Source organism: Arvicanthis niloticus, chromosome 26 (assembly GCF_011762505.2).
Source record: "Arvicanthis niloticus isolate mArvNil1 chromosome 26, mArvNil1.pat.X, whole genome shotgun sequence".
In the NCBI taxonomy this organism is placed as follows: Eukaryota; Metazoa; Chordata; class Mammalia; order Rodentia; family Muridae; genus Arvicanthis; species Arvicanthis niloticus.
This window is the reverse complement of record NC_133434.1, coordinates 214,235-233,906: the sequence shown is the minus strand read 5'-3', so window position 1 is coordinate 233,906 and position 19,672 is coordinate 214,235. Positions and strand designations below refer to the sequence as shown.

The 19,672-nt window shown below is 40.4% G+C and overlaps 1 protein-coding gene across 1 annotated transcript in view; it reads right to left on the bottom strand.

Moving 5' to 3' along the window:
* Snx19 (sorting nexin 19) overlaps positions 1 to 3,286 on the bottom strand; it is a 37,466-nt gene extending 34,180 nt beyond the window's left edge. The window contains exon 1 of the mRNA XM_076924564.1: positions 1,084 to 3,286. Coding sequence (XP_076780679.1) covers positions 1,084 to 2,781 — 1,698 coding nt within the window. The 5' untranslated portion in view covers positions 2,782 to 3,286. The remainder of the gene's footprint in view (positions 1 to 1,083) is intronic.
* Positions 3,287 to 19,672: the final 16,386 nt, after the last annotated feature.

The window sequence follows — 19,672 nt, the reverse complement described above, 5'->3', positions numbered from 1 at the left end:
AAATCTCTCAGACAAGTACCGAGCAGAAAAGAAACAGGTAGAGTTCAGGAGAGATTTCAAACTCTAAAACTGTCTTAACTTCAAATGTCATGTGACTTCTGAAATGCCAGGTCACCTTTAAGTTGTATCAGGCCACTATCCTTTGGTCAGCTTGGATTTTACCAGGAGGAGTAGCATGCCCAGACTTGTACTAGTAATGGTTCTTGGACTGATAATCACAGAAATTCCAGAAGGCAGGTAAAGTTCAACAGAGAGAATCCTGCCAAGGAACTCTCTTTCTAAACTTCTTCCTAATTTCTTTCTTTAAAAATGATAATATATTTTATATTTTTTATTTTAGGAAGGTAGAATACTTATACTTATGTCAGAAGGTGGTAATTCCTTATTCCTTGGGGTGTTTAAGCACAGACTTGGGAAGGACTATGCAGAAATGATATGGAGAAAATTGGTTAGAATAGCATATCTCCCCTCAGGCCAGGCTATGGACTGATGAGTTAACTGAAAAGTTTCATTTAAAAAACAAATGTAGGGAGATGGAGAAATGCATGCCTCAGCAGTTAAGAGCACTTGATACTCTTGCAGAGAGCCAGGGTTTGGTTTCTAGCACCCACATGGCAGCTTAAAACTGTAACTTCAGATTCAGAGGATCTAGAACCCTCTTCTGGCTTCCACAAGAATCAGGCACACAATGCACTTACATACATGTAGGCAAAATATAAACATAAAGTAAAAAAAAATTAAGTCATTTTTTAAAACTGTAGAATCTTGGGATGCATTCATAGAAATTCTTATCTAGAATCTGTCAGAATCAGTATATTTAAAAGGCAGCCCTAGTGATTCTGAGGTGGAAGCAGGTTTGAGAACCAATGAACACTTTGATCTGCAGTATTCTAATACTGAGCTTCTGGGACTATTTGTGTGGTTTTATCATAAGAGCCTATCCTGGCTTCCAAACGAGCTGCACACCACTCACACATTTATTTAGTTCACACAAGATACTTATCCCTTGCAACATTCTGTTTACTGACTCTGATTTCTAAACCCCATCCCCAGAGTGATCGACCACAGCCGTTATCCTGTTACCTTCACAGTATACAGAGTGTATGGGTGGAATCCAGTCCCACTGTGCTCTCGGGCAGTGATGGTGCCAGTGATCCGAAGGTTCTGGATGACAACTGGGCCATCTGGACTGCTCAGGGACTCAAAGCTGAAGGTAGCTGAGCTGAGAGGACCAGGTGGAGAGGAGGAAAGTGGCACTGGAGGCACAGCAGGCTCAAGGGTGCACATGCCACTGGTGAGATCTTTATCTAAGCATGAAGGTCGTAGGGGACAGGTTTTTTCTGGTTCCTCTAGCAAAGCTGTAAGACAGGTGTCATCATCTCCTTGCTCTGCCTCCTTGTCTGCTGTGTCAATCTGGATCTCTGGGCAATTAAGCATGGAGACCAGCATGCCTGTCTCTGTTTCTGTTTCTGTTCCTGGAGCCTCCTCAGCTTCTGCTCCTTCCATGCATTCAGATCCCTCGCCATCCTTAGGCTCCAGAGCCCGAGAATCCTCAAGGGCACACAGAGCATCTTGAATCCTGTCTGAAAGGAAGTTGCCTGGGGTCATTAGCATGATGGTTTCTTTGCCCAGTTCAGACAGTGGTGACTCCAGTTCTGAGTCTTCACATAAGAACAAGGGGCCTCTGATATCTGGCTGTAGAAAATGGGATGAGTTATTTCCTACTTTTCTTTCTTCAGGTATCCCAGGCAAATCTCCCTCTACAGCTTCATGGCCTTCTTCAATCTCTGGGGAGGGGGCTGGCTCACTAGAGGTTAAGTGTACTGGGGCTGCTGCTGGAGAAGATGCTTTTCCTACCGGCAAACTCTCTACTTCAACAATCAATGGCAGGGATGTGGGCACTGAGGGCTGCTCTGGGACACTGGGTGAGCAGGAGGGTTTAGTTCCTTGTGCTGCATCATGTCTGTACTTTGAAAAGATACTCACAAGTATAAGATGGATCCAGTCAGGATCTGATAGCTTGCTGATCAGTGGTAAGATTACATTGCACGTAATGAGTTCGACTACAACATGGCGTCCAGTCCTAGTCTCCAGGTGGGGCTTGGGAACTAATTCTTTTAGTATTAAATTCACAATGCCACGTGCATAAGTGACCTCCGTGGTAGGACAGCTCATGGCAGGATGGGGAGTAGTAACCTGGCAGTAAGCATCCCATAGCTGGGAGGGCTGAACTGGACAGCTCTGCTCCTTTGCAATTGCCTCCTTTGCCTGAATATAGCTCTGCAGGTGACAACCACAGAGAGTCAGAACCCTCTGGGTAAGAGCATGGCTGTCCACTATGCTCATCCGCCTTCGAAGTTCCTGAACCAACCCTTTCATGGCTGCCTCCATCTCTGCCTCGAATGCTGGCTCATGGCTCACCGAACGATACCAGGATAACACGAAGTCTCGGATAATCATCTGGATGGTGCGGTTAATCTCTTGTTCCAGCTGCCTTTCTGCCTCGGGACATGGAGGACAGGTGGTGATTGTAATGAATCGTTCCAAATGCAATTGACCTGAAGCCCCTACGATGGCAGTGGAGCCCAGCCATCCTCCCAGCACGACCAACGATGCACACAGAAGAAATAGAAGCCACATGTTGACCAAAAGGTGGATGACCAGTAGCCAACCCAGAAAGACCCCCACGACCATTAGCTTCCGGCTACTCCATAGACTGCTGTAGACATAACTGGACTCGGGGATAGTCCCCTGGGTAGGGGACGCAGTTTGTGTCTTCATGGCTAATAGGACAGGTGGGTTTCCACAAATGACAGCCTCCTGTTTTATTTTGGTGTCAGGAGTGAGAGCAGAAAAGAACAAGTCCGGATGCTACTGAGTGAACTCTGAACCCTCGATACTACTGTCACTGCAAAGCGACAGAGAAAGCCCTGCTTCTCCTGCTCGCTTCTGTCAACAGAGCCCATCAAACTAGCCTCTTCCAACCGAGATGAGGGAAACTTTGAGGGCCTTCAACATGGCCCAGGCGGAGAGTCTCTTCGCGGCCCCGCGCGGCCCACGGACACTTACGAACTCCGAAGCAGCAGCCAGCTGATCGGGTCACACGTCGCCGGGGGACGCGTGCCCAGACTGAGCCCCTGGGAACGAACTCATTGGGGATTCCTTCCGACTGCCGCGACCAGCAGCCACAGCAAGCTCCGGCAGCCCAGGCTATTACACTGCCCAACTCCAAAGAGGACAGAGCCGCCAGCGGGCGACTAGCAGCCGGCGACAGCTTCCGGGTCGCGGCCTACCGGAGCGGGGTACGCTGGGAGAGCGGCCCGGTGGATCAGTGCCACGGGCGCCCCCTGGTGGTGAGGAGCAGTGGTGACGGCTGACGCACACACCTCTGCTAACCTGAGAGCCCAGAGTGCTGAAATGGATACCAAGTCTTCGGTACTCGCTCAGGCTCTATAAAGTCTTGATTGTGAATATCACAATTTAGGGAAATTTTCAGTAATGAGCTTTGTTTTAATTCCCTGGGAGTCATACTTTTAGGAGTTTGATGGATGATGATTTTTAACTTTCTCCCTGCTTTTTCCAGAACACCCCACCTTCACCCCTACCCCAACCCTACCTCCAACCCTACCAACTCTCCTCAATTCACAGTCCACATCATTTGTCCTCCAGAGTAGTAAAAGATAAGTATTAAGATGTGGGCCAGGTTTCTAGAGAATGTTTCCTATGTTTAGTCACTGGATTGAAGAGTGGGTCCTCTTAGCCCTTGAATTGGGGGAATGAGTTCATTTGACGTAAATCAGCTTTCAGTAAAGCAAGTCCGTATAAGATATGGTGAATTGCAAAATCTTATGTTCGGGAATGACGTTTAGTGAATCGCAATAGTTAAAGAAATCCTGTTAAGAAAGTAGCCTTTGTGCTGAATCTTGAAGAGTTTTCTGTCTGTTGGCTTCCTTTTCTTCCCAAGTGCATAAGGCAGAGGTAGAGACGTAGTTTTTAGGTTACCCGCTAACACCTTTGGTTCAGAATATGCCTCTGCCTGTGTTCGGCTTTGAATACATCTGCCAGTTATCTACTCAAAAGAGTACAAAAAAAAAAAAAGTCTACAAAGAGAATCAGTATCTAAAAGTGACACTGGCTATGTGTAGAAGCATTTATGCCTTCTCTGTGTTTAGCCTGTATAAGTCTCCACCTTGATCCTTTGGAACTCTGTCTGTAGTGTGGCTCTCCTTTCTATTTGGCCACAGATGAATGCAGTTTGCATTGTTCTTTATCAGTCTGTCCTCTGCTGGTAGCCTTGAAGGATTTAGGCAAATTCAAAAAACAAAACAAAAAACCACCACCACCACCACCAACAAAAAACAACAGAAAGAAAAAACAAAAACAAAACAACCCCCCAAAACAAGCAAAACAAACCTTGTGCCACCAAGAGAGGTATTATAGGTGCCTTTTTCATCTCCAGTGTTGGTGTTGAGGTAATAACTTCATTTGGATACAAAAGAAACCATCATTTACAAGTGGATGTGGTTGACAACTAATTGCCTCTAAGGCCAACAATATAATTTAGGATCAAAGTGTCTACTAAGCAGGCAAGGTGATCTTTGAAGTTAAAAATCACTAGTCCATGTTTCCATGGTGAACATCACTTCACTGCAACCCTCCTCCCAATTGAAAGGAATCTGAGACCTGCATACTGCCCATTATATCCTCCCAAACTATTGTGTTGTTTCTGGGAACAGTTACCTGACAGTAATGCTCTGGAGAAGTAAATATCCTTGCTGCCCACACAAGAAACAGAGGAAGTAATGGAGCTCCTTAAGCTGCTCAGAGAAAAAGTTTCCAGGCATCACAAGATGGAAAGTGCAGGGTAGCAATGAACTGACCTTGTAAGTGGGCATTGTGCCACCTGACCAGATGGTTTGGAGCTCCTAGGTAGCCAAGAATGTCTTCCTGATTCTGAAGCATCATTGATGGACATGCCAATGCACTTGTCATTTGGACAGCTATGAGCTTCTGCCTGGGAACTTAGGGCAGATCTTAGTCTCCAAACAGATTGATCATTGGGAGGAGGTGAGAGTCATGCCTGATATAGAATAGTGTGTGCCTGTGGTGGGGGAGGTTGACTGGTCACTCACCTCTCAAGAGACCCTTCATGCCTTCCAATCTGCTATTTCCTGGAATGTTAAAGGCATAGTGCTAGAGTGTTAGGGTTAAGAAGACCAAAGCCACAAGTTCACCTAAAGGTATATTCACTCTCATCAAAGGAGAGACTCATGAAAAGAGCAATGTGTTTAAGCATGATGTCATGTTTAAGGTAAGGTGACATGGTGTTTGTAATAGAAGACAGACCAATAGGGACTAGGGTGGTTCATAGATGCTCACTCCTAAATTTGCAAACAGAAAAGAATTGAGTGTGTTTTAGGGACATATAGACTTGGAAAAATAGGAGAATGGGGAGGGATGGTCTTTCTGGCATTATGAATACAAAAGGCATTGTGACAAAGGCCAGTTTGGAACCAGTCCATACCAGTCCTCAGATTCTCTCGAAAAACAGAAAATAAGGCAGGCTTGGTGTTGTGGGCTGTATTACAAGAAACTTGGGAGCCTTGGGCAGGTGGGTTGAAAGATCTGCCTGGACTATAGCATGAGCTCAAGGGCAGCTGAACAACTTATTCAAACTTTATTTGTTCAAAAATAGAGAAATAACAACATAAGTCCAGGACTGTTGCTCAGCGTTTGAATGCTGTTGAGTTTCTTCAAGGCCTTGAATTCAATCACTGGTTGCCGGAAACAAAAACAGGAATAAAAAATAAAACCAGAAGGCAGGAGAGAGAATTCTGATGATGGTGAAGTTGAGCTAAGAGGGGGAATGGGGTAGTGTTGTTGCTGGATAACAGGAAATAATGGAATCCACACAAAAGATAGAGGCTTAAAGGAGCTAGCCAAGGTCACCAGGCATGAGTCTGTCATTGCATTAGTATGTGTTGTTCTCTCAGATGCTTTGTTCCCACTGTGTAGCAGAGAAACAAACAGGATTTGAGCATGTTGCCATGTTGAGATTTTTAGCATAGATAAAAAAAGAAATGGCAAATGGTCAGGTCCTTAACCCCCTGAGAAGTGAGGTGCTAAAATTTAAAACCTGTCTAGGTTTTAAATACTGTCTAGTTTAAAATTTAAATACTGTCTAGGTACATGGGAAATGAAAGGGACATTAAGAGAACATACTTGAGTATAATAGTAGAAGTGTATGTGTGAACCAGAAAAAGGCTCGTGAAAGACTAGAGATCAGTCCACGAGAGTTCCTATTGCTGATCTGTCAAGCTGCCATGAGCCTTGCCACTCACAGCAACACAATTTATCCTCTTACAGTTTGTGAAATTAGCAGCCTCAAATGGATTTGCAAAACTGTGCTCATCCAGGAGGCCAGAAAAAAGAGTATGCTTTTCAGTCCTTTCCAGCATCTAGGGGACACCTGTGCTCTCTGGCTCCTGTCCTGATATTCCTGCCACCTCTACTCCTCTGCTTCTCCAATCATGTCTCCTTCCCACCCCTGACTCTCCTGCCTTCTTATGAGGACTGTTGTGATTACATCAGACCCTTTCCTGTAATTCAGAACTATCTTCCCCTCTCAAGATCCTTAACCGCATCTACAAGTTCTCAAGTAAAGCAACATGATCTCAGAACATGTAAGACAGCAGGGAAGACATCGTGTGAGTTACAACAGAGCTAAAGTGAGTATAGATGGAAGAGGTTTTGATGGTTAAGTTTGAGTGCAGTCAAATGATGGGTTTCTGAAGTAAGATATGAATAAATTATTTGGGATTTTAAATCTTTTTTAAAAGGTCTCAAGTCTATTTGATAGCCCACACATTTATGATTCTGGTGCCTCTACCTCTTCAATACAGGGATTACAGGTGTGCACCACAGTGCCTGGGTGAATCTAGGTTTATAAGGAGTATGATCTAGCTAGGCTTAGAAGTCATCTATTTTTTAATAAAGCGGATTGTGAATGTTTGATGAAAAGTTACTAATAAATGCTAATGACCAGAAAGTTGCAGATGGTGTAGAAAGTGGAGGAGAGTGTACAAACATCAGGAAGCAGCGTCTGTAAACTGCAAAGCCAACTGCCTAAAAGAGGCCAGGAGAACATGGGTGTTGTCCCTGTTCTGCCTTCAGTGATGTGTTGAGAGTAGATAGCCACCAGAGGGCAGCAAGGAGTGTGATATCCTGAACAATTCACAGATCCTACAAGGATGGGCATAGGGACTAGGAATTCAAAAATAGACTCTAGGTAACATCTCTGCAGGAATTCACATTTAACATAAGAGACAGAGACTGATACAGTGTAAAAGCCTATAATGGAAATATGTAAAAATATGGGAAGAGAGTAGATTAGGGGAATTTACCTAGAAGGTATGACTTGTGAGCTGGCCTTGAGAGATAAAGTTTCCCAGGAAGACAAGAGTCATTATAAGAATGAGAAGACCACTTAATTCTTTGCAATCTGCGTTAGTTTTCTAGGGCTCACAAGAGAACATTACAGACAAAGTCTTTTAAACAACAGAATTTGGTTCTTATGATTCAAGGCATTGGAAGTTCCAGTTCAAGGGGCTGACATGGTCAGCTCTTCTAAGGGTTCTCTCTTTGAAGGTAGTTGTCATTGTGTCTTCGCTGAGTCTTTCTTGTGCTTGGGAATTCCTGCCTTCTCTACATTTTCCTAGAAAGACTGTAGCAGGTTGAGTCTCACTACCATGACTTTGTTCAACTATAATTACCAATCTCCAAAGACAGCTTCATTCTGAAGTAAACCAAGCACTGGGGCTTTACCATGTGAGCTTTGAAAAGATGTGATTTGGTCTGTGACAGTTCTTTCTTTTCTACCTGTAGGCTATGTGAAAGATCGTGTTTCAATTCTCAGGCTACCAAAATGGAGGTTGATAACTCTGGGAGTTTTCAATGTTTCTTTTAATTTCATACAGACATAGTTCTCGGATTAACTTTCACATCTGGCTACACAGACTTCTAGGTGCTCTGATAGATGCTTCACCTGCAGAACCAGCTAGACACTGAAGGGAAAACACTTCGGTGGTTTAATGGGTTCATAAGAGGATGTATATAGTAAGCTGATCTTGAAATAAATCCAATCTTGAAATAAAGCATGGAGACAAATGTTGAGAACAAGATAAAACTGAGAGTAGTGGGCAGTAACCAGATGAGAGGGGAAGGAAGACTACACGGATAGAGGACCTTAGCAGGACATATCTTCATGGAGAGCTTTGTTGTACCTAGAAGTAAAAGCAACTGAGTTTTGGACATCTAGTTTGAGTGGCAGTTTTTGAAGGAGGCTTGAAGAAATTCTAGGTTAGTGAAAGCTTGTGAATGATAGGCAGAAACATTTCCTGGAAGAAAATAATCTTGTTTGAAGTCTATAAAATAAGGTAACTTTAAGATGGAATAAGTATGAACTCTCAACTCAAGACCATTAAGTATTTGGGACTGAAAGCTCCCATGACCAAGGATCAGAGGAGCATATGCTGAACACAAGGCTGTAGATACAGACACCATCTGATATAAGATCTAGGAAAGGGTTCCAAAGAAAGAACACCATACAAATGGGAACTAACAATACCAGAGTCAGGATGGCTGTTCAGATTCAAAGTACAATTGAATGGGACATCCATCTTCGTGTGACCATGGAGAAAAGGTTAAATAAATTGTAAAAAGTAGTTAATTGTGTATAGCTGCAGAATTATCGATCTAGCTCATTTGTTGAAATGAGTTTTTCAGACCACAGCATACAGAGTTGCAGGATGGGTGATTAAAGGAGATATGAAGAGAGATGGAGGACAGAGAGAAAATTTTAATACACTCAGGACTCCAGCACCTGTTATAGAGAAAATGGAGAAAACATTTAAGAAGCATTTGACAGGGAATTTTCCAAAATTGTAATGAAAGCATAGAGTTATAGCTTTAAGACGCATTAGGAATCAAAGGAGACCAACATACCCAAAAGGTGATTGCTGTAAAATTAAGGAAAATTGATTTTGGATGAAAAAATAATAAACAACATTAAGTCCAGAAAGGATACATAATTGCAGACATATGAGAGATTAATGATGCAACTTCATGGTAGAAACTTGAAAGGGTGAGAAAAATATTAGAAAAATAAAAACTACAAAATAAACCCAAGGAGCATTGGAGTGATTGGATAGATCTCTACCTATTATAAAATTGAATAACATTTTGAAAGTTTACTGGTAAGAAAGTGCTGAGGTATCCTATCTGTTACCCTGTTCAACTGAATTGACACTGCATTGACCTGGGTGCAGAGACACCTAAAGTTAAAAACTGACAAAATACACAGCTGTGGGCATGAACAGAAGTCCTGCAGATGTTTCATGAAAATCACACACTGAGTTGCTGATCCAAGCAGTGGTTCTCAATCTGTGGGTCACAACTCCTTTGGGGGTCAACTGACCCTTTCACAAAAATTGCATAACAGGTATTCTATATGTCAGATATTTACATTACAGTTCATAACAATAGCATAATTATAGTTAGGAAGTAGCAACAAAATAATTTTGTGATTGGGGTCACCATAACATGAAGAACATTTAAAGGGTATTTATTAAATTAGGAAGAACCATTGAGCTTCAGTAAGTGAAGAACCATTATGTTATATCAGCAGATAAGAGTAAAATCAATTAAAGGACCATCAGTATCCGTTCATGACTTCAAGTAAAAGCAACAATCCCTGCCTAGGATATTCTTCCCAGAGAGCATCTGAATGAGGTACATTAGAAGCATCTCTCGCATTCACCGACTTTCTTACATTTGGATATTTCAGTCACTTTATTGAGGTACAATTGGCAGATAGATTTCAAATACGTAAAGTGCAAAGTTTGATATATTTTGACACAGGTGGATTGCACACATAGATACTCACTGAACAAAATTCACAGAAATAACCAACAGATCTGACATCTTTCTGTATGTCAGTTTAGTATTTTCTAGAAATTTATATAAACGAAGCCACATATAAAGTATTTTCTTTGTGACGGGCATTTCTCTTTGAGCATAATTATTATTTTGAGATTCATCCATGTTATTTGATCAATACTTTATGCCTTTTTATAGCTAGGTAGTATTCCATCACACAGACAAGATAATATCCTTCTTTTACCTGTGTGTATATGATTGTTTTCTAGTTTGGGTCATTACAAATGAATCTAGCATGTCTGTAAGTGTGTGATGTCTGGATGCAGCCATTTTTGTTTCTTTATGAAAATTAGCTTCTAGAATGATTGGGCTGTATACGGCTGGTGTGTGACAAACCTTATAGGCTGTCTTCAAACCGGGTTCTACAGTTTCATATTCCCACAGGAAGCTTGAGAGGAATCCAGGATTCTTTTTAATATTTTTCTCTTATAGCCTTTAAAAATGATTTCACTTTTTAAAAGATGTGTGTGTGTGTGTGTGTGTGCGTGCACACATGTGTACATTATTGTGTGCAGATGGTAGCAGAAGCTATATGATGGCTTCAGAGAATATAAAGCTAAAGTTACAGTCAGTTGTGAGCCATCTGGTGTGGGTGCTGGGAAACAAACTCTGGTCCTTTAGAAGAGCAACAAAGCACTCCTAACTGCTAACCTGCCTTTCCAAACCCCCTTCATGGCCTCTTGGATTTTTAAATATGCTAATTGTTTTATAGCTTTAATCCAGTTATTTTATTTGCATGCCTTTAATAATAATATTGGTGGATATCTTACAATGTGTTTATTTGTTCTGTGTATGTGTGCCAATGAAGTGTGTTAAAAAAAATTTACCCAATTTTATTTTTGGGTTATTTTCTTTACTATTATTGAAATCTTAAAGCCTTAATTTTTTGATACAAGTGCCTTATTTTTTCTACCAGAATGTGGCTTGCTTTATAACAAAACTTTACACTATTTCTTCTCAGCCATCCTTGATACCACATTCTGACCATGTTCCATTCAAAAGCCTGGACATCCACCTAAGCAATTGACCAGAGGCAGTGGGTTGCTCAGAAATAATATATACAGTCACTCAAGTGACTCCAGGTCCCTGCCTTGCTTTCATTATTTATATTCACTATCATTATTCATTATTTTATATTCATTATCTTATCCAGGTTCTTGCCACTGTGTGTGTGTGTGTGTGTGTGTGTGTGTGTGTGAGAGAGAGAGAGAGAGAGAGAGAGAGAGAGAGAGAGAGAGAGAGAGAGAAGAGGGGAGGGGAGGGGAGGGGGAGGGGAGAGGAGGGGAGAGGAAAGGAGAGGAGAGGAGAGGAGAGGAGAGGAGAGGAGAGGAGAGGAGAGGAGAGGAGAGGAGAGGAGAGGAGAGGAGAGGAGAGAGACTGTGGTGCTGCCTTTGTCCATTTTTGTATGATGCTTGAGCATTCTGCATAGCCACCTGTGAACTAACATGAGTTGTCTCTTCCTCCCCCATCTGATTGTAGGGAATACCATATGATGCCATAGGTGCAGACTGGGAAAGAGAAAGTAATATACAGGAGAGTGAATAGAAATAATATGGGCAATGCTTCGCATAATTTTGTATCTTAAAGATTTATTTGGGCCCAACCTTGTAAGTATGTCCATCTGATGATCAAGTGCTATTGTTTATGTTGTATATGCCCAGCCTGCAGAGTCAGATAATATCTAATTAATGGGCAGCTCAAATTTTAGGTAGACCAAGGTCAATTAAGACTCAACATCAACCCAAAGGCTGTTTCTGGAAAGGAAAGCAGTTTTATTCTTGTAATGTTAAGAATTTGCTCTACAGTTCTAAAGGTCTACTCTGTATTGTACCTGTAAGGGCCAGACAGAGGTTCCATAGAGCACTCCTGTTTGTCACAGACTCTTTAATGTCCATTAGATCTAATGGATGGTTTGGTTCAAGTGCTATAGCATCTTGGGCATCATCCTGGATAGTTGGAAAGCCTTCTCATGTTGTAAGCTCCACCCAAAATTTGCAGCTGTGTAAAGGACTCTATAAAAAGTCTTTGGTGACACTCTGGCATAAACAGCATTTTTCCTGTTTGGCACAAAGAAGGCCACTTTGTATGTGCCTACCATGTCTAGGGATGTGTTGACATGCACCACAACATTTTCGTGTAAGACTCTTCAATTTTGTCAATTTTTATATCCTACCTCCTGGCATGCAGTTTACACTAGTTACCACTTCTAACGTACTATGTTTAGTTAGTACAATATTCCCAGTGCCTTTGATGTGATGAACCCATGGATTTCCTGTAAACATACATAGTGATCAGAATCCCTGTGGACTAAATTCTGACCTGCGTATGAGAAGTGATATAGTCCTGAAATGAGACTGTGTAGTTGTATTACTACCGGAGAGCAATTGAGCCCTGCTGGTCTTCAGTAACAGAGACAGGGACGAAAGCATTTTCTCCCTCAATAGCTGTATTCCAGGTGGCAGTGTGAATGTTGGTTTGTTCCAACATTGAAATCATATCTGGAATGGTAGGTGCAATTGGAATTGACATCTGTTTAAGACTTTAACAGATATCTCATTTAATGATATCTCATTGCATTTTCAAAGCCCACCTGTTTCCAACTTTTCAACAGAGGAGTTGAATGGCCATGTGGAGGACCTCACTATCCTTCCAACTTTCAAGGCTTTGACATGGCACCAATCCCTAGAATCCCTCCAGGGATGCAAAACTGATTCGGTTTTCCACTTTCCTGACATGGTCATCACTAAGGATTGCACTTGGCCTTGCCTGCTGAAACAGTCCTCACTCCACTGGTGACACAGAATGCAGTGTGAGGATTCTGCCAGAGCTGAGAGTGCCTATTTTAATTATGCATCCCAGAACTAGGAGGGAAAATGACATAGTAAGATATACGTTAGTTAAACCTTCATTGGACACTTGGTCCATACATCTCTACTCTGTATGTATACATATACAATATATATATATGCATATGTATGTGTGTTTAAGCCTAAATTCTATATATGAGAGGAAATGTGATATTTTTGTCTCTCTTTCTTCCCATTACCCTCTCCTATTCTTTTTATCACTTCAATCCTCTTAATTAATCCCACTTCTGGTTTCAGTGTGTGTGTGTGTGTGTGTGTGTGTGTGTGTGTGTGTTCTTCTGCATAGAAAAACTCGTAATATTCATCTAAGTATGGTTTTAGTTCCCTTTACATGACAATGTCCAGTTACATACATTTTCTGAAACTGATATAATTTATTTTTTACAGCTAAATAAGACATATATATATAATCACATTTTCTTTATTTGTTTTTCACTGATTAGCACTTAGGTTCTCTGTATATTGGCTATTGTGAATCCCATAACAACATGGATATGAAAGAATCTGTATAGCGAGCTGACTTACAGTCCTTTGCTGTATCCCCAGAAGTGGTGTAGTTTGACCATGTGGTAGTATTAGTTTAGGAGTTTCCATACTTATTTGTCTAGTGCCTGTATCAGTCTACATTCCCACCAGCAGTGTGTAAAGATTCCTCTTCCCCCGAATCTACATCACATTTACTGTTGTTTATTTTCTTGATAGCCACTGTGATGGAATCTAAAAGTAGTTTTACTATTCATTTTGTTGATTTCTAAGGATGCTGCCAGTACTCTGTGAGGTTCAAAAATTAATGTGGGCTGTCATTCATCCAAAAAAAACCCCTAAATTTGGCTTTTAGAAATTTCAGCTCTGTTCCCATAGGATAGGGCTCCTTTCAGAGAGGCTGTAGACACTGTCTCTTATTTATACCAAGCTTAAGCTGGGGATTTAATTACTGGGGTTCAAGCTTTTTTGCTATTAACAGCTTCATTATACTAGATAGTTTCACTAAAATATTCTAAATATCAAATGCAGTCATTTAGAACCTTTCATTTTATAAGCATATACATGCACCACTTAATAGGGGATGGCTTGATAAATATGTCATTGGGTGATTTTTGTTTATTTTTGTCATTGTTCAAACACCATAGACTGTATGTACTTCCACTTCCACCATCTTAGGTGATAAAAGTTTATGAGACTCCATCATAAATGAGGTCAGTCACTTATACATTTCTTTCATTCTCTCTCTCTCTCTCTCTCTCTCTCTCTCTCTCTCTCTCTCTCTCTCATATACACACATATGTATATATATGTTTTCATTTCATGTATACATTTACTTAATTTGATGAAATAGAGACTTGTTACATAGCTCATGCTTGCCGTAAAGCTTTCTGTATGTATCAACATCTCAATCATCTTGCCTCTGTCTCCCTAGTTCTTGGATTACGGGTGTGTGCCATTTTGCCTGAAATAACTTATACATTTCTATTGCCACAGTATGCCAAAGGTTTTCAGTGCCCCCTTTATTATAATAAGTGTCCTTAAACATTGTCAGGTTTGAGAAGTAACTCCAGATGCTCCAGAAAAAAATTTTCAAGCTGATTAAAATTCTGTTTTTCTAGGTTCACTCAGTGTAAGCATTCTGCCAACCATGGTGCTTCAGAAGAAGGAAAAGTCAGCTATATGCATGCAAACTACTGGGTACCAGTGCAGCTCTGAGCATCTTGAGACACAGTATCTACTACTTGCACAAGCAGAAATTAAAAAAAAATAAAGTTGAAGAGAATAACATTATCATCCACAGATAGACAGCAAGGGGCAGTTTAAGCCTAGGATTGGGGAAAGGTATCCCCCAAGGCTCAGGGAAGCTTCCTACAATGGAAAGGATTCTGTCTATATACACAACCTCACACCATAGCTGAAGGATTCTGACAGCAGTATATCTAGGGATGTGTGTCCCATATGATGAAGACATTTCTCATTTGAGGTTCCCTCTTCCAGATGACTATGTAGTGTCAAGTTGACAAAAATTTATCAGAACTGATACCCCACAGAATAAAGTTTATAAAGAATAAATGTACATGTATATAAAATAGTAAAATTTAAAATGCAGTATTATTAAAATAATTAATGCAAAAAGGAAATAAAAATATGCACATATTAGCTCAAAAGCTTGAAATACCTAAGATACAACTCACAGACCACATGAAGATCATGAAAAAGGAAGACCAAAGTGTGTGTGCTTCAGTCCTTCTTAGGAGTAACAAAATACTCATTAGAGCAAATATAGAGACAAAGTGTGGGACCAAAACTGACTGAGGGGTCATCCAGAGACTGTTCCACCTGGGTATCCATTCCATGTGCAGTCACCAAAGGCAGACACTGATGTGAATGCCAGAAAGTACATGCTGACAGAAGCCTGATACAGCTGTCTCCTTAGAGGTCTGCCAGAGCCTGACATATACAGAGGTGGATGCTCAAAGCCAACCATAGAACTGAGCATGGGGTTTCCAATGGAGAAGTTAGAGAGAAAACTGAAGGAGCTGAAGGGGTTTGCAGCACCATGGGGAGAGCAACAATACCAACCAACCAAAGCTCCTAGGGCCTAAACCACCAGCCTGGGAGCACATAGGGAAGGACCCATGGCTCCAGCTGTATATGTAGGGGAGGATGTCCTTGTTGAGCATAAGTGGGAGAGGAAGTCCTTGTTCCCATGAAGGCTGGATGCCCCAGTGTGGAGGAATTCGAGAGTGGAAAAGAGGAAGTGGGTAGAGAGGTGGGGGCACGTCCTCATAGAAGCAGGGAGAGGGGGATGGGATGGGGGCTTCTGGGTCGGGGAGAAATGGGGAAAGATGATAACATCGGAAATGTAAATAAAATATCCAATAAAAAATTAATCTAAAAAAACATACATTTTCATACATACTTCCAGTATGTTTTTACTTTTTGACTTTCCATTGGGTATGACAGCAATGCTGTCTTATACAATGAGTTGAGTTGAGAAGCTTCTGATTTTCAGTTATCTGACATGATTCATTATGATGCTTTAACTGAATGAAATTGGCTATGGAGATAACTTTCAGATTATTACACTCAAGCTTTCTTTTGTTCAGAATAGTATACAGTCTATTATGTTAGTTATGTATAAAGAGAGGTTTTTTTTTTTTTTTTTTTTTTTTTTTTTTTTTTTTTTTTTTTTTTTTTTGGTTTTTCAAGACAGGGTTTCTCTGTGTAGCCCTGGCTGTCCTGGAACTCACTCTGTAGACCAGGCTGGCCTTGAATAAGAAATCCGCCTGCCTCTGCCTCCCAAGTGCTGGGATTAAAGGCGTGCGCCACCACTGCTCTGCTAAGAGAGTTTCTTAAAGATAGTTGACCCCTCTCTTCCCATTTGTCAATCTCTGTTGGTATTTAATTATTTAAATTTATCATAAGCACACATGTAATTACTTAATTTAAACCCACTACAGTGCTAATTACTCTTTATTTGTTTTATCTCAACTGTTTCTTTTTTCCTTTTTCATTTTCTTGGTTAAATTGCAATTTTAAAAGCACTATGTTTTCTATTTTGTTATCCATTTAATATATATATATATGTGTGTATATATATATATATATATATATATATATATACACATATACACACATATATATATCCATCTTTGGAATTTATAATATCTATTTTATGTTGTCTCCCATCAGATAACACAATATAATTTACATATACTTTAGAAATATTGCAATAGTGGATAGTCACATTTTTTTATTTCTGGATAATATATTATTGTTTTTATACATTCCACCTTCAACTCATTTTAAAATCTTTAGACTATATTATATTACTTTGCTTTAAAGAGATTTAAGTCATGAAGACACACTTTATGTTTCTGAGCACAGTTATTGATGCTGTGATACTTCAAGCCTTTGTGTGGCCTATCTTTTTCTGGTATGGTTTTCTTCCTGTCTAAAGGACTTAGCATTTTTTTTCTACAGTAGTTCTGCTGAAAATAGTATCTTCTATTTTTTAATGCCTTGTGTGCTGATAAGCTTTTTTCTCAACTTGACAGAAGCTAGAGTCATCTGGGATGAGGGAGCCACAATTGTCCACATGTCTGTATCAAATTAGCCCATGGACAGGTCTGTGGGGAGTTCTCTTGGAGGATAATTGATGATGACCACATGTGTAGGTGTCTTGGGTCATATGTGAAAGCTGGACAAGCAAGTCAGCAAACAGCACTCTCCATGATTCCACTTCAGTGACTGCTTCTAGGTTTCTGCCTTCAGTTCCTGCCTTGGCTTCTCTCAGCGATGGGCTGTGTTTGGGAGTTCTAAGAGTAAATAAATCTTTCCTTATCAAGAGGCTTCAGTTATGGCCTTTATTACAGCAATGGGAAATGAACAAGACCACCTGATAGATTGGGCTTTGGGAAAATGTAGTTCTTAGTATAAAATTATGGGATGGGAGGATATTTTTGTCCATTTTTAGATTTTAGTACTTTAAAGGCAGTATTTTACTGTCTATTGCTTTTATTTTTTTTAAGGACCTAGTATCATCATTAAATTTCCTTCCTCTATATATCTTCACTGATTTACAGATTTCTCTAAGTTTTCTTCAAGTGTCTTTTTCTTGAGGTTTATTGAGTTTCTCGGACTTTGGAGATTTTGCAGTCAAATCAGTGAAATCAATCCTCTCTCTCTTTCTCTCTCTCTCTCTCTCTCTCTCTCTCTCTCTCTCTCTCTCTCTCTCTCTCCTTCTGTGTGTGTGTGTGTGTGTGTGTGTGTGTTTTCTTGTGTAACTAGAGTGCCTAAATGTCAGGCGTCAGTCCTTTCCTTCCACCTTGAGATGAAGTCTCTTTTCTCTTTGCTGGTGTTCTGTTGTATATATCAGAATATTAGGCTCATCACCTTCCAGGGTTTTGCCTGTCTCAGCCTCTCATTTCTTCTCCACAAGAGTGGTGGAATTATAGACACTTATTCTAACAGTCTGAGCTTTACATGTATGTTGATGAAATGGGCACAGCTATGTCAATGATTGTAGCCTCAGATCTAGAAGAAAATGGAAAGCCTTCTCTTCTGGCCCAAGCATTGGTGTCAATAGTGTGTGTGGAAAATGTCACTGGCTTTTCTCCCCACTCCCAGATAGTCATTGCCTGAAGACTGCTCCCCTCAAGAGTATTCCTACCAAGATTAGCTACATTTGTCTCCTTGACCCAGTTGTATACCATAAATCCAGCCTCCTTGTTTTGCTGTGTGTAATAACCCTGCCTCTTATTCATTTGTGTGCAAAATCCCCACCTCCCTGTTAAGCACCATGTAGTAAATGCTGAGCTTCTGAAGTCCTCAGGTTTCTCCACCTGAGAGCTCAGCTACCCGACCAGCTTTTTTTGTGTGTGTGTGTCTATCTGTCTGTCTTTTTGCATTACCTTGATGCCCTAGAGCCATATCAAGGATTCAGCATGAAATATCATCAAATATTTTATTACAGCAATGAGAAAAGTCACTAATGCATGAGCTAAAATCCATGCTGTTCTTTTCCTATAAGTGAGAAAGAGATGATATGATATGCATTGAGTGCAGTTAGAATCCTCTAATGAATATGAATTGGAAATTAGAAACAAACCTTAGATAAAATTACTTGCTTATAATTTCTTTAAAATATTAGAAATAATAAGAAGGTTTATCTGAGTGATGGGACAAGAAACTTATTTAAATTTCTGTACTTCATATATAAAACTAGAACTTAAAACTTTAATAGCCAAAGAAAATACACATTGCCCCGGCCCCAGGGATTCGATGAGACCCTAGGGAAGGGGGCGAAAGAATGATAGGACAAGAGACACAAAGAAGAAGCACCTGTCTGAATGTTTGATCAAGTGCTTAAACTTTATTGTTCAGGCTGCCTTTATAAAGACAAGCAGGCAGGAGGGTCATCTAACAGTCAGAGTCCAGGGTCATCCCGCAATTGCAGTTTTCTAAGCCCACAAGAATTCCTAGCCCAAATTACTTATCTAAATATTTTCTCACAAGCAAGAGGGCAATTAAAACATTTCTTGGCTCAAGTTGCTTATCTGATTAATATTTTCTCCCTGGTAGGAGGGCAATAAAGTATTCCTTAACTCAGGCTATTTACTTAACTGACATTTGCTCTCAGGCAGGAGGGAGTCTTGGCTCCCCGCAACACATAGGCATCACTACATGTAAACACATGCAAGAACTTTGTGGAGAAAGTCATAAAATTTTATTGAAAGTCATTAATGTTCAGTGTTCATAAGGGAAAAAAAGGCTCAATATGAGAAATATATCAATTCTCCCCAAATTGATTTTTAATGTAATTCTAATAGAAATCCAAAGAGTATTTTGAGTGTAACATTACACATTGATTTTATAATTTATAGTAAAGACCAAATAGGCAGACCACTAAAAGAGAAAAAAATTAGAAGCCTTGCCCTACCAGACACGAAGATTTATTATAAAGTTGTAGTGATTAAAACTCTGTGGCATTGGTGCTAGGAGAGACGATTTGTCCAATGAAACAAGACAGAGCCAGGAAAAAACTGATGAATATATATGACCCCAGAGGCTTTGAGATCAACTGGAAGCGATGGGGGATGATTCAGTAATAGTTCTGGGACAATTGATTCTCCACACAAAAGAAATGACATTAGATCCCTCGGGCACAAAGAGCACAAAATCAATTCCAGATGGATTAAGGACTTTAACAAGAAAGCAGAACTTTAACATCACAAAAATGCGGGGGAATATATTTTAGATCTCAGGGCAAAGAAATCTTCCTTGAAAAAGATAAAATCACTAACTAAAATAGGAATGAC